At 44.1% G+C, this 23,781-nt stretch overlaps 1 protein-coding gene across 6 annotated transcripts in view; it reads left to right on the forward strand.

Annotated features, from left to right (window-relative positions):
- The window catches only part of TANC1 (tetratricopeptide repeat, ankyrin repeat and coiled-coil containing 1), a 217,418-nt gene that overhangs the window by 144,881 nt on the left and 48,756 nt on the right, over positions 1-23,781 (forward strand). For all 6 annotated transcript variants that reach the window (XM_077829708.1, XM_077829710.1, XM_077829712.1 and 3 more), the window contains 7 exons: positions 161-312; positions 9,483-9,714; positions 12,282-12,448; positions 13,613-14,220; positions 15,641-15,749; positions 15,979-16,101; positions 20,317-20,553. In XM_077829708.1, coding sequence (XP_077685834.1) covers positions 161-312; positions 9,483-9,714; positions 12,282-12,448; positions 13,613-14,220; positions 15,641-15,749; positions 15,979-16,101; positions 20,317-20,553 — 1,628 coding nt within the window. The remainder of the gene's footprint in view (positions 1-160; positions 313-9,482; positions 9,715-12,281; positions 12,449-13,612; positions 14,221-15,640; positions 15,750-15,978; positions 16,102-20,316; positions 20,554-23,781) is intronic.

Below are 23,781 nucleotides of genomic sequence, written 5' to 3' on the forward strand. Positions count from 1 at the left end.
ACGCTTTACCTTTGAGGATGGTATATAGTGTATGTTTAAAAATCATGTATCTTAATAGTAAATTTTACCCAAGACTTTAAGAACTTCCATTATCATGTATATATTTTACCACACAGCAGTAGTCTGTAATCATAAGTTTGGTCTGTGCACTTTTTTATAGGCAGTGACCCCTGTCAAGAGATTCCCCTCACTAAATTACCACCGCCTGCTCCTTTCACAAATGGTAACAATACAGTGAAGATCCTGAGTTGTCCTGGTACTCCTGAACATCAAAATCAAATGGACAAATCTGTGAGATGTCTTGCTTCAAAGGTAAGCTTTCACCATTCAGTAGACTTCTAACACACTAAAAAGCTTTTAAACTCTGAGACATGGTGCTTTGCAGAACTCCCTGGTTGTGGTAGGGGTGAGACGGGAGAGTGATTTGGGACATGCTCATATAAGAGTGTACCACATGCATACACCGTGCACAGTTAGCTAGGTCTTTCTCCCTTCTCATGAGTTGCAACCTGGTAGCAGCCGCATTGCTCACTTGAGTCTGTGTAATACCTGACTCCTGCCTTTGCTGTTGCTGCTTTCTTGTCCTCTGTGTAATCTAGGTTAAGAGAAGGTAGAAATGTGAGAAAAAGTTCCTTTTGTTTAATATCAGTCACTGGCATCCCTAATTCCTTAGATGTCTACTGCTCCCACCAGATAGTTACTCCATGTAGCTTCTTATAGTGCAATTTTGCATGAAACAAGGAAAGACAGAAGTTTTGCTCAAAGCAATTTGCAATGCACTCGTTGCTATTGTGTTTGGGCAAGGGTTACAGAAATTAAGATTAACAGCAAATTGTCTCTTGGATGGGACCGTATCCTTTGGATTCTCTTTCCCAAGTGAATGTTGCCAGGTCTTTCTGATGCAGTTGTTATTGTGGAAAAACTTGCAAAGTGAGGCCTGCAACATGCCTTAACCATGGCAGAATTTGGTCTCATCTCTTTCTCCTGTGATAGAGAGTTCCAGAGCAGTGAGTTCTCTATCAGAAATGTTCTATCCTTGTCTTCCAAGAGCCCTTAAGGCTGTCAGTTGTTGAGTCCTGGTTCACTATAGCTTCTAAATTGTGTCATTGGGGAGTGAGGTGGGAGAAAGGTAGTATGTAAAATAGCTTGAAGAGTTCTTCTAGGGTTTTAAAGATTAGGATCAATACCTTGAAACCAATTTGGAGTTGAATGGAGAGCCTGTGCAGGTTGTGGAACACAATCTTTGCTCTCTCCCATTTATAAGACAAGCCATCGCATGATTGATTGTTGATAGTTTGTAGGTGGTCTGTGGTATCTCAAGGTAAGCACATTTTGCAGTAATCTAGCCTGAATTTCAAAAAATATGGATCATTTGGGCTAGAGCTTTCAAAGATAAAAAGGCAAAGATTTTAACTGCCAAAGATGAAAAAAGATGTTTCCACTAATGGTCAAGCTCTCAAGAAAGAGATCTTTCCTATCCTAAATCCTCTTTCTGAAAAAGAAGATTCAGTACTCTCTGAGCTTCAGTGAGGAGACCTTACCTAGCTCATACTTTTTATAATATATAGTGCGTTTGTGAAATTTATTTTCCAGTATTGCCTAGAGATCCAGCCAACATCAGAGCTCCATTGTGTTAGGCACTATGCAACACACAGTAAGAGATGTTCACTGCCTTGAAGAGTCTACAGTCTAAAAACAGACAAAACTTACATAGGGTGAATTAATAACTATTTCTCCATACCTTTCCCAATTATTCGTTCACTCAATGTTAGAACTTTACATATGGGGTAGGGGGGAAGTGTGATTATTAATATAATTAGGTTCAAACCAAGCCCTTTGCTTGTGAAAATCCTAGAACTTTGGGGATGTTCCAGTGCTTAGGCCCACCTAGTGCCAGATACTCCTGTGCTTTGACATTTTATGGGTAGATCTATTGTTGATCTCTAGTTGGAAATGTTTCCCTGACACTGACTATTGCAGATTGGTTTTGCTAAAATATGGAAAATCATTATAAGTAATAAGAGCTTCAGCTCTTCTAAAAATCAGAAATATGATATTGAACAAAGGAGCTAGGATGTGATCCTGTTCCATAATTATAATAGAGAGATTTTTGGCTGGTGATGTAGGCATGATATCAGGTAGACACCATCCAAAGTTGTCCAAGACTTCCTTCAAGAAAACCAGAGCAAAGACTCAATCTCAGTCTTGAGAGCAAAGAGCATGCTGACAATGCCCTCATGATTCTCCTCAGATCAAATCAGTTTAAAGCTCTGCCACAGGGGCAGAAGAGTGTACTTGAACGTGATGTAAATATGTAGGGAATCTTGTGCTCATATTATAATATGTTCTGTCTAGTAAAATGTGTCTTGTGCTTGAGAACCAAAACAAGCTACTCTCCCCTGAGATGGAAACTACTTCACATCTTAAATTAACTCTTTTCTCAATTTGAAAAAAGTTTTTAAAAGCTGTATTACTGTAGTTTAGACTACATACTGATGATAATCTGTGACTATCTAGAGTATTTGATTACAACTGACTTCTGTATTAGATTATATTATGCTGAGAAACTGATTTTGCCTAAAGGATAAAAATATTCTACATCAGAGTTCCACATATTTTAAAAATATGTTTCTCATATTACTCTAAAAATAGGTTTAATCATTTGCAAAATTTTGTTTTAAAGGGGTGTTTTAAAGTATCTACTTGCATCCAGTAGAAAAGGTGTTAAAGCAGAGGAGGGCAAACTACGGCCTGCGAGCCACATCCGGCCTGTGGGACCGTCCTGCCCGGCCTTTGAGCTCCTGGCTGGGGAGGCTAGCCCCTGGCCTCTTCCCTGCTGTCCCCCTCCCCCGCAGCCTCAGCTCACCATGCCGCCAGTGCTCTGGATGGTGGAGCTGCAAGCTCTTGCCAGGCAGCGTGGCTGAGAGAGCCACCGGCCTGCCTCTGTGCTCTAGACTGTGCAGTGGTGTGGCTGGCTCCGGCCAGGCGGTGTGGCTGCCAGTCCTGGTGCTCTGAGTGGCAAAGGAAGGGGGCAGGGAGTGGGGGGGTTGGATAAGGGGCAGGAGGTCCTGGGGGGCAGTCAGGGGACAAGGAGCAGGGGTGTTGGATAGGGGGCGGTTAGGGGTGGGGGGTCCCGGGAGGGGGACAAGGAGCAGGGGGTTGGATTGGATGGGTCGGGGTTCTGAGGGGGGCAGACTGTGGGTGGGAAGTGGGAAGAGGCAGATAGTGGGTGGGAGCCAGGCTGTTTGCGGAGGCTCAGCCTTTCCTACCCGGCCCTCCATACAGTTTTGGAACCCCGATGTGGCCTTCAGGCCAAAAAGTTTGTCCACCCCTGTGCTAAAGAGTTTCAAGCCATAAAAACCACTAAATGACACACTTGTGTGAACTGTAAACATTGCTTTTCATTGTGATGGGTTGATTTTCACAGAAATAATCAGAACCCTGAACCGTGACTCCTCCTCACTTTAAGGCGCATTGAAGTCTTTTCTTCTTCGAGTGATTGCTCATGTATATTCCACAATAGGTGTGCGTGCTTGCCATGTGTGCTGGTGCTGGAAGTTTTTCCCCTAGCCATACCCGTAAGGGAGCACCCCTGGCGACCCCTGGAGTGGCTCCTCCATGGTGCGGCGCCTCCATGGCGCACTCCCTCCACCCTCAGTTCCTTCTTGCCGCCAGTCAAGGTGCATCGGAACTGCTCTGCTCCAACCTTGCTGTAGCTCGTCCCCAGAACTGCTTGTTCGTTCAGTGTTGGTACCTGTAGTTAGTTTTAGTTTAGTTTAGCTAGACAGCCTGGGCCGGGGCAGGCTCTGTGCCCCGGGTTTTAAGTCATGCGACACTTGTACGTGATTTATGTCTGTGAGTGATCCACACACAGACTGTTTAAGCTGTTTGGGGGAAACCCATCTCAGCGATCACTGCAAGATTTGCAAGTCTTTTAAGCCTCGGACCAAGAGAGAAAGGGACATGAAGCTCCGGGCTATTCTGATGGAGTCGGCACTGACCCCGGCTCCAGCACGCCACTCTGAGTCGGCACTGGGCACCTCAGTGTCGGTGCACAGTGACTCTTCGGCACCATCAACTAGTTGGCACTGCTCCCCGTCCATAGGACGCACCAAGAAGGCTAGGAAGAGGCCGCCTTTGCCGTGGCACCGAAGTAAACCTGGGACAGAGGCTACACCCATGTCGGGCAGCCCTCGATCCCCACCGGCTTCTAGGCCTCCGACTCAAGTCGAGTGAAGTAGCCTGGCCCATTCAGAACAGGCCTCCCTGGATGTCTGGAGGCCCTGCAGGCGGCCCGGGATGTTACGTCCATGCCAGTACCAGGAGCACCGCCGATGTCGGTCCCGTGCTTCAGAGGCAGGCCGCCGCTGGGATCTCCGCAGTCACCCCCGGCTTGGTACTGGTCTCAGTCGAGGGAACGTTCCCGACGCCGTTCACCGCCCAGCGACCGTTCAGGGCAAAGTCCACGTGGATCACCCTGGACGCCCACCAGACTGTCTGGTTGGGTTCCATCCGATCGGGACTCTCAGCACCGCTCTGCCTCAAGGAGCAAACACCAGTGGGACGGAGGGAGATGACGCCAAAGGTCCTCACCGAGGAGGGGCTATCGCAGCCGGTCCCAGTAGACACTGTGGCCCCCAATGCAGCCCCCAGTGGGGGCTTGCCCGGTGGCTGGAGCCTCGGAAGGACCATCGGCCTCCCTCTCCAGACCCCCAAGGAAGGAGTCGGTGGGATGTACATCCTTGGCACCGTGTCCAGAGACTGACCAGGTGGTGGACCCTCCGGTGTCAGTGGACACGCAAAGTACTGTGCTGGCCTCCTCACCCTCCCCAGATGAGACGATTATGGCCCCTCCGTCCCACAGGAGGACTTTAGGGCCCAGCAAGAACTCTTAAAAAGGGTGGCATCAAGCCTCCACCTCCAGGCAGAGGAGATGGAGGAGCCTTTGGACTCCCTGTTTAATGTGCTGTCCTCCTCGGCACCGGGCAGGGTGGAAGGAAAATTTATTTATCCTCGAGCTTCCAGTTGTGGGTGGCGAACCACCAGACTCTCCTGGGCTAGTATGAGTTCAATCTGTGGGGCTCCCTGCCCAAGTTGGAGGACTCCCTCAAGGTGCGCGACAGAAAGGAGTTCAGAGCGCTGGTGGAGGGCACAGCGACTGCCTGGGCAACCCTGCAGGCAGCTTCGGATGCAGCAGACACGGCCATGCAATCCATGGCCTATACGGTGTCCATGAGACGGGTGGTCATGGCTCCTGCTATCTGGGTTGTCCAGCGAGGCGCAGACTTCGTGCAGGACCTCCCATTTGATGGCAAAACTCTGTTTGCAGAACAAACGGATACAAAGCTGCATGGCCTGAAAGACTCCCACACAACCCTCCAGACTCTGGGTCTGGCTAAATTTAAGTTCAAGCAGCATCAGACTCCCACTCAGGCCACCCACTCAAAATACAAGACTGCTTATATGAAGTTGCTGGACTATAAGAGGTGCCCACAGAGGCAATCTCGGCCTGCCCCCCAGCCTGGGTCTTCCAAGGGCAAGCAGGCGGGGAAAAGGCAGTTTCGACGGGATGCCCGGGGGCACCCTGCCAGTTATCATCAGGGGTCTACCTTCAATAAAGCTTCCCTTCTCCAATCGGATGTGTGCTTTCCCCCAGAGTGGTCACGGCTACACCCTCCAATTTACTTGCTCCCCGCCCAACCACCCCCCGCCCCTGTCCCTCCTGGGGGACCCCTCGCATGAGGCTCTGCTCGAGAAGGAGGTGGGGCGGCTCCTGGGCCTACGAGCGGTGGAAGTGGTACCGGGGGAGTTCAAAGGCAAGGGGTACTACTCCTGCTATTTCCTTATCCTGAAGGCCAAAGTGGGGGTCAGGCCCATCTTGGACCTGCGAGGCCTGAACCAGTACATGGTGAAGCTCAAGTTCCACATGGTCTCCCTAGCCTACATCATCCCCCCACTGGATCCCGGGGACTGGTACGCCACCCTCGATCTGCAGGATGCGTACTTCTACATTCATATATTCGAGGGGCACAGATGCTTCCTCTGTTTCATGGTGGGGCAGGAATACTACCAATTTGCGGTCCTCCCATTTGGTCTGTCCACTGCCCCCAGGGTATTCACAAAATGTATGTCAGTGGTGGCGGCCTACCTCAGATGCTATGGGGTCCCGATCTTCTGCATCTGGATGACTGGTTGGTCAAAGGCTGCTCCCGGTCGCAGGTGCGGGATCACGTGGCGCTCCTTCTGTCCACATGCACCACTTTGGGCCTGTTGGTAAATAACCCCAAGTCCATGTTAGTCCCGGTACAATGCATAGAGTTTATCAGGACGGTCCTGGACGCCTCATTGACCAGGGCCTCCCTCCCACCGAACAGGTTCGAGACTCTGAAGGGGCTCATCGACACAGTCACAAGTCACTGTTTTCTGGTGAAAACAGCCAGAGTGTGCCTCCAGCTCTTGGGTCACATGTTCACGTGCATGTATGTATTCTGTCACACCACACTCAGGATGAGGGCCCTCCAGCTCTGGTTGGCCTTGGAATTCTCCCAGGCCAGGGACAGGATGGGCAAAGTCCTCACAGTGCCCGAGACAGTGGTCACCTCGCTAAGGTGGTGGTCCTCCCTGAGAAATATGCTCCAAGGGGTCCCATTCAGGGTCAGGGCCCCATCACTGGAACTGGTGTCTGACACGTCGGACCTGGGATGGGGGGGCGCATGTGGGGAATGTTCAGACCCAAGGTCTGTGGTCAGCTCAGGATCTGACCCTCCGCATAAACGTCAAGGAGCTCAGGGTGGTATGGCTGGCGTGCATGGCCTTCCGTTTGCACCCAGAGGGCCAGGTGGTCAGGGTCCTCATGGACAACACGGCCGTGATGTTCTATATCAACAGGCAAGGCGAGGCCAGATCCTCTGCCCTCTGCCGCGAAGCCCTCAGGCTGTGGGACTTTTTGTATAGCCCATGACATCTGCCTACAGGTCTTCCATCTGCTGGGTGCCTAGAACACTCAGGCAGATAGCTTGAGCAGGGACTTCTCTCAGCACGAGCGGTCTCTCCACCCAGAGGTAGAGTACAGACTTTTCCAAGTGTGGGGAACTCCCCATGTGGACCTGTTCGTGACTCAGCAGAACCGTTGCTGTCCCCGGTTCTGCTCCGGGCCGGGAGGAGGAAGGGGCTGGGAAGGGGCGCTATCTCAGATTCCTTCCTCCTGTCCTGGTCCAGCCAGTTTCTCTATGCCTTTCCCCTGTTCCGGCTGATCAGCGGGGTCCTGGAAAAGATAGACGGACAAGGCCCAGGTTCTTCTTAGTGCCCCAGCATGGCCCAGGCAGCATTGGTACAGGACCCTCACAGGCCTGGCAGTTGCCCCACCGTGGCCATTGCCCTCCTGCCCAGACCTGCTCTCCCAGAATCAGGGCTGCCTTCTCCACCCCAACCTAGTGGCACTCCACCTCACAGCATGGCTGCTCAATGGTTAGGTAGGTAGGAAAGGACGTGCTCGGAAGGGGTTCAGTGCGTCCTCCTAGAAAGCAGGCAGCCCTCCACAAGCCGAGCCTACTTGGCAAAGTGGTCTTGTTTTTCCAGGTGGGCGGACAAGCGGGGAGTTTCCCTGGTGGCTGCCCTGATCCATCTTATTCTGGATTACCTCCTTCACCTTAGAGCCCAGGGTCTGCCTCCCTCGTCAGTCAAGGTGCACCTGGCGGCCATATCGGCCTTCCATCCGCCGGTGCAGGGCCACATGATATTCTCTGATACTATGACCGGCCGATTCCTTAAGGGGTTGGATCGTCTCTTCCCGTATGTTAGGCCCCCAGTCCCGCAGTGGACCTAAACCTGGTGTTGGCCCAACTCACGGGGCCCCCGTCTGAGCCACTAGCCACGTGCTCCTGGTCACACCTTTTGTGGAAGGTGGCCTTCCTGGTTTGCGATCACGTCGGCTAGGTGGGTCTTGGAACTCAGGGCCCTGACCTCCGAGCCCCCGTACACGGTGTTTCATAAATATAAGGTCCAGCTCCTCCCATACTCTTCGTTCCTCCCAAAAATGGTCTCCGCCTATCACGAGTCAGGACATTTTTCTGCTGGTCCTCTGCCCCAAGCCCCATGCGTCCAGTGAGGAACGCCGCCTCCACACACTGGATGTGAGATGGGCTCTGGCTTTTTACCTGGAGTGGACTAAGCCATTCAGGAAGTCCTCGCAGCTGTTCCTCGCTTCAGCCGAGTGCATGGAAGGTCGGCCAATCTCCACTCAACGGCTCTCCAACTGGATCACTTTGAGCATCTGTACTTGTTATGACCTGGTGGGACTCCCTCCGTCACCAATTGTGAGGGCACGCTCAACTAGGGCACAAGCCTTGTCGGCTGCCCATGTCCCCATTCAGGACATTTGTAGGGCTGCCACATGGTCTTCTGTCCACACGTTCACCTCTCATTATGCAATAGTCTCCCAGACTGGGGAGGACACTGGGTTCAGCAGGGCCCTACTCTGTCTCAAGAGTTTGTGAACTACCCACCTCCAACAGATGTAGCTTGGAATCACCTATTGTGGAATACACATGAGCAATCACTCAAAGAAGATAGTTACCTTTTCCGTAACTGATGTTCTTCGGGATGTGTTTCTCATGTCTACTCCACATCCCGCCCTCCTTCCCCTCTGTTGGAGTTGTCTGGCAAGGAGGAACTGAGGATGGGGGGAGCGCACAGCGCCCCTTATGCCACACCATGGAGAAGCCACTCCAGGGGTCATGAGGAGCACTCCCCTACCGGTACTACAAGGGGAAAAACTTCCGGCACCAGTGCATGTGGCGAGCACGCACATCTACTGTGGAATAGACATGAGCAACAGATCTTGAAGAACACAAGTTACGGAAAAGGTAACTGTTTTTTTCTGCAGCAGTCAGCTACCTACAGTGATACTGTAATATTCAGCTGATCAGCTTGCTCAGATAGAGCTTTCACAGATTTTCAGGTTTTGTTCTGGAAGTTTTTTTTGTGTTATGGCAAGGGCCTCAAGTTCTGCCTTACCTGCTGAACTCTAGTCATATACAAATGCCAAGAGGCAGGGACTCTTGCCAAGAGGCAGGGACTCAAATTAGTCATTTATTGATTATGTCCAGAATGGATGTTTGTATTTCTGTGTATCTTCTTTCCACGCTCTGCTGTAGTAACACTGTTTTCCCTGTTGTTTTTTTCTTGTGTCATGATTCCATTAGGCTCATCTTTCACACAATATAAATCAGGATAACTTTTCTAAAATTGAACAGAGCTTGGGGGGTGCCATTCAGCTAAATAAATTAGCTAAATTTTTTTGCTTTTTCTACAGTTTTCAGAGTAGCAGCCATGTTAGTCTGTATTTGCAAAAAGAAAAGGAGTACTTGTGGCACCTTAGAGACTAACAAATTTATTTGAGCATAAGCTTTTGTGAGCTACAGCTCACATTGTTTCTACAGTGTCATCCACAAAAATGTGATAACCTGACTTTCTTTTTTTAGGTTGTTGCCTACCACTATTGCCAAGCTGACAACACATATACATGTCTTGTCCCAGAATTTGTGCACAGTATTGCAGCTTTACTTTGCCGGTCACATCAGTTAACAGCATACAGAGATCTTCTGATAAAAGAGCCTCAGCTACAAAGTATGCTTAGCCTTAGGTCCTGTGTCCAAGATCCAGCAGCAGCTTTTAAAAGAGGAGTGTTGGAACCACTTGCAAACCTCAGGAAAGGTATGCCAAGTAGCAGTCTACTCAGAAACTTCCTCTGAACTTTATAAATGACCAAAAAACCCTAAAGTGATCTGATATACGTATTTAATGATCTGAGGGAGGTGATTAAATGTATAGGAATGACTTCACTAGCAGGAATGTTTTTCTTTAATGTCTTTCAGTTATAATCATTTTAGATGTCACTTGTAAGAATAGTAGACAATTTTCAGACAGAAGTATTTTAGTTATAAAATAATAGCCTCCAATACCTAATATTAAAAGTAATGTTTTCATGACTTTTCTGAAAATGTCAGTGAAAACATGGTCACACTTATTGTTAAGGATACATTTATAAGTTATAGGCAGGACGCCTGTCAGCCATTAAGGTTGCCCACCACTTCCCATTATAAAACCCAGTTTTTAGCTGTGTATAACTTTGCCATACTTTAACTGTCTGGGCTGAAATTTTCCATGCTGGGTGTCTGGCTCCGGTTGAATTTGGAAAACATCAGCCAAAGCAATTTGGTGTTTCTGAATACAAGGCAAAAAGAAAAAAATATGTTTTGCCCATGTGACAAAATTCTGGTATCTTTTATTTGAAAAGCTCTAGCACTCCCATGCTGTGGAGCACTTGAAATTATGTAAATCTTGAAAATATGTGTGAGGGATCTGTCTTTTGCTGTTCTCATGAAAATCCACTCAAATTTGGCCAAATTGTAAGTCTTTGAAAAATCACAGTTCATGCGTGCTCAGTAGAAACTTCTTAGATTTTAGCAGCTAAATTCCCCAAGATTCCATCTGCATTGGTCATGGTCCAACCCAGGGCTGAGCAGGACTCTCCCTGTAATTACCGCACAGACCTGCTATGTGCTGTGCCAGGGCTGGGTCTGAGCACCTGAGCTGAAAGCAGAAAGCCCGTGCTCTTGATGACCTCCCTGCTGGGCCCAGGCAGCATGCATGAGGAAGCTGCCCAATTCAAATGCAGAGGAGACAAAAGCCAGACCTCCAGGGGGATGTGGGGAGAGTAGATTGGGACAAGGAACCTGGGTGTGGTGGGGATTGGAGGCTGCTGGGGGCAGGGGAAAAGGAAAAGGGAGAGTGGGACTAGAAGTTGGGATGTAGGGGGTGTGAGTGATGGTGACTGAGATTGGATGAGGAGTCAGGGGAGAGATTGTAATTGAGGAACAGTTGGTGGGGGAGGGAAAAGGTAAGATGGGAGAAAAGGCAGATATGATGAGGAGCCAGGTTGTGGGGGAAGAACTGAGACTGAGACAAGGAGCTGGGGTTTGGGGAGGATGGGGAGTGTGGGATAGACTGTTGTGGTGCGTTGAAAGGGGTGAGGCTAGGACTTATTGGGACTTGAATGAGAAGCCTGAATGTAGTGGAGTCTGGGACTAAAGTAGGTGAGGACAATGGGGCTGAGATAAGGATTTGTGGTGAGGAAAGGACTGAGTGGGTGGGGAAGAAGGGGTCCCTCTCTGAAGGAGTATGCAGAAGAGTTTTGGCCCACTAGAGCATGCTATCCTCCAGAGCTTGGAATGGAGCCCAGGATTCCCAAGTCTCACCATTGTTTTGTTGTCAGCAAATAACTGTGAAACCCACTGGTAAAGTATCTCTCATCCCTCTTTAGTGCTGGTCCACATAGAGGGTGACGACACACTACTGCTATTAGTTACACCATAGCTGAAGTGGCAGAGTGTGCTCTTTTAAAAAACATAGGAAATTACATCCAAAAAGTTATGTTAAAAGAACATTATAAAATAGAAAAGTCAAGTGGCCCAAAATTAGAAATGTCATAATTAAGATTGCCTGTGGAACATTAATTCAGCCCCTTTGTGCATATGCATTATCATACTTTCCTTAATTCTGTGGTCACATACTGTTTTTTCCACAGGATCCTTACCTCATATGGTGCACAGAATGGACAGTGCTCACTTAATGAGCAGCTATATTTTGTTCTCTTTTTTCAATAACTTGCCCCATGTCTTATTTACATAGGTGTTTTGTGTTATAATGTTTTGTAAATGTTTAATAAATTATTAATAAAAGTTCTAATAAATGGTTATTTGTTAGAACCTAAGGGTCAGTAAGTGCTTGTAATTACATATGGAACCTTCTATTGATGTGTTTATAACCATCTAGAACACCTACTACTCATGTCTTTAACATGCTTGTAACATCTGTTAATCATTTAACCTTTTCAATATACCATTTACAAAATGGAGCTTTAATATAAAGTGTGACCAAAACACAGCTGGAAATGTGTAGAAGTTCCCCTGCAGTATTTGTAACCCAGACATTGCAGCATAGTGCTAGTCATAAGATCTAGAAAATGAAACTATGAACTATTTTCGTTGGCTAAAGAGGGCAAAGTGCCAAAAAGCAGACAAACAGCATAAATAGTAAATTAGATTTTAAAAATTCAATTTTAATCTAAAGTGAGATTAGTGACGGAGGTGATTTTTGGTTGGATATTCTGACTTGCAAAATTTCTCCTGATGTATATAAAGTTACCTTTACTGCCAAGATTTTCAAAATTGTGCAGAAAAATGTGCAATCTCCTGTTGTTTTTTACTTTTGTTATTTAGAGCAGAGAATTCCAGAGGAAGAATACATCATTTTGATAGATGGTTTAAATGAGGCTGAATTCCACAAACCTGATTACGGTGACACACTTTCTTCATTTATCACAAACATTATCTCTAAATTTCCTTCCTGGTTGAAGCTGATTGTGACTGTAAGAACTAACTTTCAGGTAAAAATCATATTTTTAGTTTAGCTTATTTTTCTCTTAAAAGTGACCTTTTACACTGCTATAATTATATTACTTTGAATTAATGCACTTTTAGGTGAATTCAAAGACATAAATAAAAATTGTGCCATGTGTTCTTTCTTTATGGTGGATAAATAGGTTTTTTTCTGGAGTATGCCAATGAGATAAGTGACAAAACATGAGCTACAGTTTTCTTAGACCTCAGGTGAGATGAGAATGGGATATTGAATCACTAGAAGTTAGGAATTCTCAACATCTTATAGAAATTGAGGTGGTTAGTTCCTAACTAAAGATTGATTTATTTGGGATTTCTCCTGAAAGGATCACCCATTTAGAAGTCGTCTTTCTCTAATACATAGTCCGTGAAACAACTATCTGGATTCTGGGAGGTTTGCAGCTACAGTGTTTTCATAATGTCAATGCCCCCAGACTGAAAGTTCAGCTTTTTTTATCAATTTAGCTGTTTTTAATTACATAGGAAATGCATTATATTATAAAGGTGCTCATTTATACTAAAGATGTTTGCAAAGTTTGCTAGACTATACAAATATGTATTGATCTGCCTGAAAAGCAGTTGTATGTCTATCATCTGAATTACTGTTTTTTATGTACCATAAATGTGTGTTCAGGTAAAACCACTATACCTAGACGATCCATTCTGTAACTGTCAGTTCTCCCTAACTAAGTAGTCATGCATGCCCAGTCAGTACTTGGATGGGAGACTTCCGAGGAACACCTGCTGCAGGAAGTGGTGGTGATGGTGCTCTTCTCTCTGGGTCATTACTGAACTATTTGTAAGCAAAGAGATGTAAAACTGTTTCCTGGCCAAATTCCAGTTCTAGTAACTTTGTATTCTGCTGCCCTAAATTTGAAATGACCACTATATATCCTTCATCTACCCTTCAGGGGTTGGTTAATAAAGTGTTTTGAGATTCTCAGAAAAAAGATGATGGTAGTGTAAAAATATAAAATGTTGTGTTACCTGTTGTCAGGTTACTATATCTACAGGAGCATACTAGAGCTAATAGATCTTTCTCATCTCTATCTAATGCCTCTCACAAAAGAAAAATATAGTGAAGCTAGACTGAATTTTCAATTCTGAAATGCTATAATGCGCGTGTGTATGTATGTGTTGTTCTGTTGCAGGAAAATACGAGTTCACTACCCTTTTTCAAAATATCCCTAGATGACTTCCCAGATAACAAAGAAATCCATGGTGATTTGAATTCATATATTCAATACAGGATCAATAGCAGTCAGGAAATTATAAACAATATAGCTTTAAATGGGAAAGCTGATGCAGCCATAATCGGGAAAGTGAGTAACCACCTGATCGTGAAGAGCTTGGGATCTTATCTCTATTTGAAACTGACACTGGATCTTTTTCAGAAAGGTCACTTAGTGATAAAAAGTGCAAGCTACAAGGTAGTTCCTGTGTCTCTATCAGAACTTTATTTGCTCCAGTGCAACATGAAGTTCATGACCAACTCTGCTTTTGAGAGAGCACTGCCCGTGTTAAATGTGGCTCTAGCATCCCTTCATCCCATGACAGATGACCAGATTTTCCAAGCTATTAATGCTGGTCAGATAAATGGTGAACAGGACTGGGAAGACTTCCAACAGAGGATGGAGGCCCTTTCGTATTTCCTGATAAAAAGGCGTGACAAAACACGTATGTTCTGCCATCCTTCCTTCAGGGAATGGCTTGTTTGGAGAGCGGATGGTGAAAATACAAACTTCTTATGTGAGCCAAGGTAAAGTAAGGCTGTAATAAGGTGTAATATGTACAGATAGCTGCTGTTACAGATTTTACTAATCACTTTTGATCACTGATGGGGGGAGAGTAATGTTAAACAGATGCATTTTTTTCAAAGGAAAAGCTGTGCATATTTAGAGCCAAGTTTTGTCTTCTGATGCCTAGATGTAACTCCTGATGGAGCCAATGAGAACTGGGCCTATATATCTGAGAGCAAGATGTACCCTTAGTAATAGTTAAGCTGTGTGATTTCACTACGTTGGTGAAGAAGTATAATTTATGAGAAGCCTCCTATTTTTATCACCTTGGCAAAATCTGCAATAGGAAAATACTGTAAGGCTTCTTACAAACTCCGAATTTGAAAGCTACTTTTTCTACTGGGAAATAGGGCAATAGATCATTTTGTCTAATTTTCTTCTGTTTTTTTTTTTAAATTACTGAGACATTCTCAGTCTCATTATTTCAATTTGACCCTTCTACTCCCCTTTCTTGGGTTGTATAGTATGGGTCATGTAGGTCAGAGCCACTGAAAAACACTGTGTGTGCACATTTTGCCAGTCTGCATTGTCCATTTTGCCACACTATTCAGGGCGTTGGAGTTTAGTCCTTTTAAAAACATGTTAGGATCATCGCTCATACATAAAGTAGATTTTGGTGATAATTCTAAACATGGATTTACCAGTATTGCACCCAGCTACCTCAGAATTTTAAGAATTCAGTTCTCCTGCGTTTTACAAAACCATGGGTTATACATGATAAAACTGATCTAATAACACTGGAATTTAGTTATGTAAAATTCACCACTCTGTGTTTGTATGTTAGGCATATGTTTCAAGCTGATGGTGGGTTTTGTGTCTGCGTGTGTGTGTTTTCATTTTATTACGAAAAGAAAAGGATGCTCTGTCATTTTTTAAAGGGGCTTGAGGATTTTAACAGAATTTCATATCTTATTAGAGGTATGGAAAGATGCAACAGTCAGATTTAGCAGAACATTGCAATATCTATTTACAGTGTCTTGTTGACCTCACCCCTTCCATCTCCAGTCAATGGAGATTCTGATCTGGTGCTTGAGACCTAAACGCTTTTCATGAAGCTACTCTTTAGATTTCCCATGACCCTGTTCAATTCAGATATATTCTTTTAGAAGTGAATTCACTGTACTTAGAGACAGAGCTCTGTTGTCTCCTCTCCTAATGTCAAAACTTATGAACTTAGGACAAGTATTAAAAAGTTTTCTCTCTTGTGACATTTGAAGGTTTTAGTATTTAAATTGACACATGGAGATATTTTAAAAGTTTAACTGGGTGAAACAAAAAACGTTGAAGTTTGCATGACATAAATGTATGAACGTATTGGGTGATGTAACTAAATCTTTACTAAATATATGTGCTGCTCTCTCATTTCCTTCCTTTTGTTAGGAATGGGCATGCTCTACTGGCATTCATGTTTTCTCGGCAAGAGGGAAAATTAAATCGCCAGCAAACGATGGAACTTGGTCATCACATTCTTAAAGCGCACATTTTCAAGGTAAAATCCACATATTTTAAAAACACAGTTGTATGATATCAGAATAAATGCACAGGTGTCTGAGATGATTCCAGACTGGTTGCTTTAATAGTTATAAACCACCTTTATAAACACCTAATATTCTTACAAATAAAGTGATCCCTTTTATGCCTCATCCACATAAAGAAATGTAAATTCTCTCTGCAATCCTATTTCTAAAAGTATCTCTTTATTTTATAATTTCTCCCAGGGTCTGAGTAAAAAAACTGGAATTTCTTCCAGTCACCTTCAAGCCCTGTGGATTGGATATAGCACAGATGGATTGTCAGCTGCCCTTGCTTCTCTGAGAAATCTCTATACACCTAATGTGAAGGTAAGAAAATAAGAATTATGAATTGAGGATGCCACCTGAATCACAAATGGGTCTGATCTTGCACCGATGAAATCAGTGGGAGTTTGCCACTGACTTCAATGAGGACAGAATTAGACCTAATGTGAAAATATCATTCATAATTAAAATACCAGTGATGACTAAATATCATCCAGAGATGGTCTGTGAATAATATTTAAGTGCTATGAAGTCAGCAAAGGGAGAAGTAAAGGTTTGCTTTTCTAGGGCCAACTTATAAATTGCAATGAATACCTTAAGATTGTTTTTGCCCAGAAAGTCAATGTATTTTTAAAATAGACACTGAGAATCTGGAGGACATTACTCAACAAATCATAAACATTTTTATGAGATTAAATATCAGACCAAATTTATGGGAAGGTACCCTTTGTAAATTTGTTGCCCTGCAGCTGAATGAATGCTATCTGTGTTGTGCCCTTTTTTAGCTTTTATGTTTTATTGGGGAATTTGGCTTCCGTGACTATCAGAAACAGTCTGTTCTTCACTCTATTGAGTTTTATCTCCTTTTGGATTATTCCTAAAACTTAATCCAAATGGATATTTAATACATGAATCAATTTAAACAAAATAGAAACAAATCTCTACCCCAAGAAGCAATTTTACTCCAGAATAGAAATGTCAGAGACTCCATGAAGTCTACTAGGAATTTTGCTGTTGCTATCAATTTTACAAAAAATTTTACAAAGGCATTTGGATTACTATGGTGATGGGCAGCAGTTTAAAACCCTGACACAGAGAGAGAGAGAGAGAGTAGAAAATGTGCTGAGTTTAAACATTAAACTGAGAAGATCTGAATTTCAACAGATTGCATGGATGCATAGTCAAGTATGAAGACTCCTGATTTCCACACCTGTTTCTATTTTTTACTTCGGGACAGATCACTTAATGCCTCAGTTTACCCGTCTGTAAAATGGATGTGGTGCTTAGTTGTTTGTAAAGTCATTTGAGATGCTATGTTAAAAGCTAAGTATTATTTTATCACAAATGATTCCCTGTGGGAGGAATTGAAAATAAAACCCACCCATCTAACAGGTGTTGTGAGGTGGTCCAATATATATTGGGTCCGTAGTTGTTATTTATATAACTTAAATTTAATCTCATTTGTCTTGACTCTTCTGAAACTTTGCTGAAACAGCTAATGTGGGATCATTTTAAAGACTGTGTGTTTAATAGGTATTGTAAACTATCTGTTTTTGCAGAAATCCGTGTAAATTATTTGTGGCACCATGTTGTCTTAACTGTATTGGTTGGCTTTGTACATCCACTGTTTTTTAAAACAGAACTTGCATAAATTATGCATGTAATTAAAGGAATTTTCACAATCATAATGGTGAATGAATATCTACAGTTCTTCTGGATACTAGAGTTTGTTGAGGGGTATTTCTGTGAAAAGACTTAATTCATACAAAAATCTTTCACTGGTTGATTTTCATTTCAGCAGAGAGCTAATAATGTCATAGATGCCAACGTTTAATTACAGCCTAAAAAAAGTGTCCTTTTAAAGGAAAATATTTTTAATATATAATTTAAAGCAAGTCATAAATTGGCTGGAGAAAATCCATATATTGGAAAATGAGTTCAAAATATGCCCTTGCCAGTAAGGTTAAGTCTAGTTCTTCTGACTATAATTCCATAACCGTGCAATTTTATTTGGTAATTGTACAAAACCTTATTTTTTGAAAATCTGACATAAATGTGCAGGAACTTCAGTTACAGATTCTTTTGTTTAAATCTTACTATTGATTGTGTCTTGGAGACTGATCCAATTCTCATTAAAGTCAGTGAGTCTTTCCCTCAATTTTGACTGCCCACATTTATGTCTGAGTGAGCGCTATATTGACAATTTATCAGGAGCCCAAGGACCACACCCAGTTTACTAATTTAGAGCAGAATTCAGTCTTCCTTGTCTTAAATATGCTGAAGTGTATTACCAAAGGTTAGTTTCTAGCATGTGATGACCTATTTTAAACTGTACAGATCCAGCATGGAGAAGGAGTTGTGTCCCTTCCTGAGGTTCAGTATACTCCTCCCTCTTCCTCCTATGAATGCTAATGCAGGGGAGTGTGACATGGCCTTGTCTGTCTTTACCCCAATTGCAGTAGACTGTGCCTCAAGGGGTGCAGAGAGAGACCAGGCAAACATAAGGGGAAAGGAAACTCCTTATACTCACTGCTCTCCCTTTGCTCATACTAAGAGCCATCTACAATCTGGCTGTTGATTAAAACAGAAAAAAATTGCTAGCCATTTAGCTGTCATTTACCCACATAGTCAGACCTTGGCTGTGGTTTAATTGTAATATTAAAAAGAAGAAACCCCTGATTTGAGGCCACGTATGCCTGTTTCAGATATTTTCAAATATGCCGGTAAAACCCTAAAGTGCAAATGAATAAGAGAAACAGTAAGGCATTGAAACCACAGTGATGTCAACTAGAGGTAATAATAGATTTCATAGTTGACCATTTTAGGGACCTATCCTATAAATATGTATGCATGTGAGTAACTGTATTTGCAGGACTAGGCCTTTAGATTGCCCTTCTTTTGTGTGTTATCTGGATTTTCATAATTTTAGCACATTTCTTTTATGGCTGTGTTTTAGGGTTAGAGAAGAATTTAACAGTAACTTTAAGCCAAATTCAGCCTACCCTAAAATTATTATATTCTGCTGGAAGGTGTCATTAATAGCAATTTAAAAAGGGCGGGGGGAATCCTTCCATTTCCAAGACAGTAAATTAAGCTAGTCAATGTTTTTGTGGACCTGACGCACATGTTTTCTGTTCTTGTACTTTCCTGCTGATTCTTCAGCAGATTTAGTTGGGGTTGGTCCTGCTTTGAGCAGGGAGTTGGACTAGATGACCTCCTGAGGTCTCTTCCAACCTTAATCTTCTATGATTCTCTGAAACTAACTCTGGCCCAGTGATGAGCTGCCAAAATCTTAACAACTTAACAAATCTCACCCCACGATGGGGTCGTAGCCCGTCCCCACCCTCCGGGACTCCTGCCTCATCCACCCCCCCACGTTCTTTGATGCCTCCCTGCCCCCACCCCCAGGACCCCTGTCCCATCCATCCCCCTCCCCTGTTTGCCCCCAGAACCAGGCAGGAAGGTCTCATGGGCCACTATAGTGGGTGCCCACTGCACCCCGCCCCTAAGAGCCAGAGGGACCTGCCGGGGGGCGAGGTGGGGAGTCCCGGCGGTGCTTACCTGGGGCGGCTCCCAGGAAGCATCTGGCAGGTCCCTCTGGCTCCGAGGGGCGGGGTAGCGTAGCTGGGGGGGAGCAGGGGGAGTGGCCGCTCCCCCCACCAATCACATCAAAAGTGGTGCCATAGGCACCGACTCCCTGGGTGCTCCGGGACTGGAGCACCCACGGGGAAAATTTGGTGGGTGCAGAGCACCCACCGGCAGCTCCCCGCCCCGCGCCTGGCCCCAGCTCACCTCCATTCCGCCTCCACCTCCTCCCCTGAATGCGCCACCGCGCTCTGCTTCTCCGCCCCCGCCCAGTTTCCCACAGATCAGCTGTTCACGAGGGAAGCCAGGGAGGGCTGAGAAGCAAGCGGTGGGGCCTAGCTTTGTGCTCATATCGGTGATGTGGTAAGGCAAGTAAGGGAACAAGGCTATGCACACAGAAAACATGCTAATTTCAAGGAACACAATCTGTGTTTTGCGAAATGGAAAAAATCATGATCTGCAGGGAAATAATTGTTGTTTTCTGAGAGGGAACAAACAAAGATACCATGGGGAACTTTAAAGATGAAAGAGGTAAAATTGGGGAAAGTGGGAGGTGTAGGGTCCATTATTGGAATTGCTAACGCAGGGAGGGGAGAAGGTTGCAATTTTGGCCAACTGCTAAGTGTTTTCAAAGGTGTTTTTTGTGTAATGATATATGTTGTGCCATGGTAACAGATGAAACCATAATGGTGAAGACGATATAAAGATTTTTAAAGTTCATGTTATTGTGGATTTATAGCTAGAATTTATAGCTAGTAACCCAAAGATATAACTGCTAACCAATGGCTTTTAAACTTTTTTTACTTCACATTAGTATCAATATGTAATAAATTCAGTTTCCATTTATAATTTTAATACCAAAATCAGAATAGAAAATGAGATACTTCTGTAGCCTCTCGATGATATGCTATGATAAATGTGGAGAAAAAATAGCTTGTTTAAATTTTCCTTCAGGTGAGTCGTCTGCTGATCTTGGGGGGAGCAAATGTGAATTACAGGACTGAAGTTCTAAATAATGCTCCAATACTGTGTGTTGAGTCTCACCTTGGTCATGAAGAAATGGTCACTCTTCTTGTGGAATTCGGAGCTGCTCTTGACGGGACATCTGAAAATGGAATGACTCCACTTAGCTATGCAGCAGCTGCAGGTCACATGAACTTGGTTTCATTGCTCTGCAAAAAAGGTGCAAGGGTAAGCTATGACACCAAAGGATGGTTTTAACTACAGTACTCATGGCTAAGAAAATATTGTATAGGCATGTTTTATTATATTTATTAGCAATTTATATAGAGTATGGTGTGTACATATCATTTTTGGAAAAAAAAAAAAAAAAACCCAGATAACAAAGGCTTATACATTCTTATATAGATCCTTGCCCTGAAGAGCTTACAATAGAAAGCTGTGATTCATATATGTAATTATCTTTACACTTGTGAGTCGTCCCATTGAATTTAATGGAACTATTTACATGTATAAACCTCTCCCAGATTGTGGCCGAAGAGCTGAAGCTGACTGATGAAATCAGTGGCAGTTGCAGATGTCCTGGGGCAGGCCCCAAGTTTGTGATGAGCAATCAATGTCATGACAATTGGGGAGGGAAATAAGAGTGGAATTGCAATAAGGGGAGAGGAAACATGTTCATGGGCGAGCATATTTGTTTATTTGCTACTTGCAGTCATTTCATAGTGGTTTATTGTTGTTGTTTTTCCATTTAATTGTATTCCTTTCTCATGTTGGGGTAGATAGATCCCAACCCTTCCTAATTTTCCGTAATCCTTCCAATTTTTGCTCGTAATTACAAAACTACGAATTCAGGTTTAAAACTACTACATTTTATAAATGTATATTTATATATTTTATACATATATAAAATACATGTGTGTGGGTCATTCACCACCACTCAGGTCCAACAAACAGCAAATATTGCTGGGGCATTAGGGGGCATTCTTTTCTACTTGTGGCACATGCGTAGATTGCACAGTGAGGGTCTGACTGGAGGCAAGCTGCAGTGATTTTGAATGGGTTTTGGCATTGCTGGATTTACTGACCAAGCCACAGGCTGTGTATTGCTCTCTAACTGCCCTGTGTGGACTCTGATGGTGCACTTTAGGACCTACAGCACTCCAGCAGGGTCTACACAGAGCAGTTAAAATGCAACATGTGGCCTGAGTGGTGACTCCAGCACCCAAACCCCACTGGCAATGGCCGTGGCTTGCCTTCTGTGAGACCCTTACTGCGCAATCTGCAGCAGAGGATAAGCTATAGGGGCAGGAGGAGGAGGAGAGGAAACATGACAGAGGAGGGAGAAGAGGATCATACCAGGAAGGAGGTTCAGCCGTGGGCCAAGGTAATTAAGGGCCTCTGTAGGTGGCATAAGAGGGTAGCTTTCCTAGGGCTGATTCTCCCCTTCTTCCTGTTCAGGAGTAGGAGCCCAGGCTCCCTCCCTTGTCCATAGATAGGGAGGGTGCTGGGAGAGATGTCCCATTTTCTGTGGGGGGAGAGGAGTGGAGGAGGAGAGCAAGAGGTCCCAGGCCAGGGGAAGAGAGTTCTAAGCAACCTCCCTGATTCCTCATCAGCTGTTTTCATAAACATCTGTAAAAGTCTCAGAGCAAGATTGGCGTCTCTGGCCGAGTGCAAATACAAAGATACAAAGCACTCAAGTGGAAATTAGTGCGGGGGAGATAGCCAAAATAAAGGAGGTTGGAGGAAGGATTTGAAGGAGAGAAGTTACAATTACTTGGTGTGCAGGAGGAGAGAAATTGTTTCAGGCATACGTAGGGACATGTATGTGGGAGAGAGAAGACATAGAGTGGAAGAAGGAAGTAAATAGAGAATGCAAATATACGTGGAACTAGGTGAGTACAGGATATGAGAATGAGAGAACAAAGGCTGAGATGTACGTATGGTGCAGAGCTGTGGAGAACACTGAAGATGAGGAATGTTGATTGATTGATCAGTGTTTTCCTGAGATGTTTTTATATACTGATTTATTAGGGTTTCATTTATTTCTCCTGTGTCAAATTATGAGTAACAAAAGTGCAGTATGAACAAAATCCTGTTGTTGTTTTTCCCCCTACAGATTAAACACTAGTTTTGGAGCTGCAAATACTTGGCAGAGAATTTGACTAGTTAGTATTTGCCACATGTATAAAATGCTCATTAACAGATACTTACTCCTGTTACTTGGATTGTAGGCTCTTTGGGACACGGACCAGCTCTTTATGACTTTATATACTACCTAACACAATGGGGCTCTGATCCATGACTGGGACTCGTAGGCACATAATACAAGGAAGAATAATATGCACCCAGAACGCGGAGACTTAAAGGCCAGAAGGAGGGACTCTTGTGATCATCTAGTCTGGCCCCCTGCCTAACACAAGCCATTGGACTTCCCTGAATTAATTCCTGCTTTAAATCCAATAGCGGTGGTTGCACTGGAATAATGGAGAGGCCTCTAAATGGGGTCATGCATTATTTAGTTCCTAAGTTGCTTGCTGATGGCAGAGATGTTGCTCTACACATCCTTTTCATTTGGCTCATGTTTTGTGGCTATACATAATCACTTTCCATACCTAATGGAGCTGTATGAGAGACCAAAGGTAGAAAAAATAAATTAAATGCTTTCTGCTCAAATTCTTGTTGCTGTTATAAAAATATAACCCAATAGCAGATTTAAAATAATCCCCGAAAAACCCACAATGCAATTGCTATGCCAGCTCTAATGGATTAGTTTTACTTCTTACATTGAAAAATAGAAAAGCTCACAATCTAAAATGGAAACAGACAAAATAACTAGATACTGGAGAAGTGGTGGAAAGTTCCTGTTCTTTGTTTGTACTGACCATCACTTTCAGCATGCAGATGAGTAATTAGACAGGCTTGATCTTTTAGTGTTTTGGGGGAGGTTTTTTTAATTTAGCAGCCCTAGACTGACCCTCTCAGCTACTTTTTTACAAACTGATAGCCCAGACAGACACCTGCAGTATTAGCAAGGGGGTGGACAAGCTGGGGAATCAGTGATTTCCTTGAGGGGTGTGGTATAGGGCTCCTTCCGACCCCACCTGCTTTCTCCTCTCCAGTGAGGTCAGATGCAATGTTCCTCACTTAAACTGTATCAGTTTCTCTGCGGGGGGATGAGAGTGCTCTCCTCCGCTGTTCTTGTTAGGCTGATGTAGCCTCTTCAGGCAGTTGCTGCTGCCCCAGCTGGCACTACCCTCACTGTTGATGCAAGAGTCTGAGAGTAGTGATGGTTTTCAACATGCAAAAGAAAAAATAAAGAAATGGTCAGTCAGAAGCCTCTCTAAATGTAAAATATACCTTTAAAAAAAAAAAGTCCAGGGTTGGCCATTTACTCACCCTGACCCTGACTTTAATGAAAAATGACAGCATTGACCCCTTATTTTAATCCTTATCTAT

Source organism: Eretmochelys imbricata, chromosome 11 (genome assembly GCF_965152235.1).
Source record: "Eretmochelys imbricata isolate rEreImb1 chromosome 11, rEreImb1.hap1, whole genome shotgun sequence".
Taxonomy (NCBI): Eukaryota; Metazoa; Chordata; order Testudines; family Cheloniidae; genus Eretmochelys; species Eretmochelys imbricata.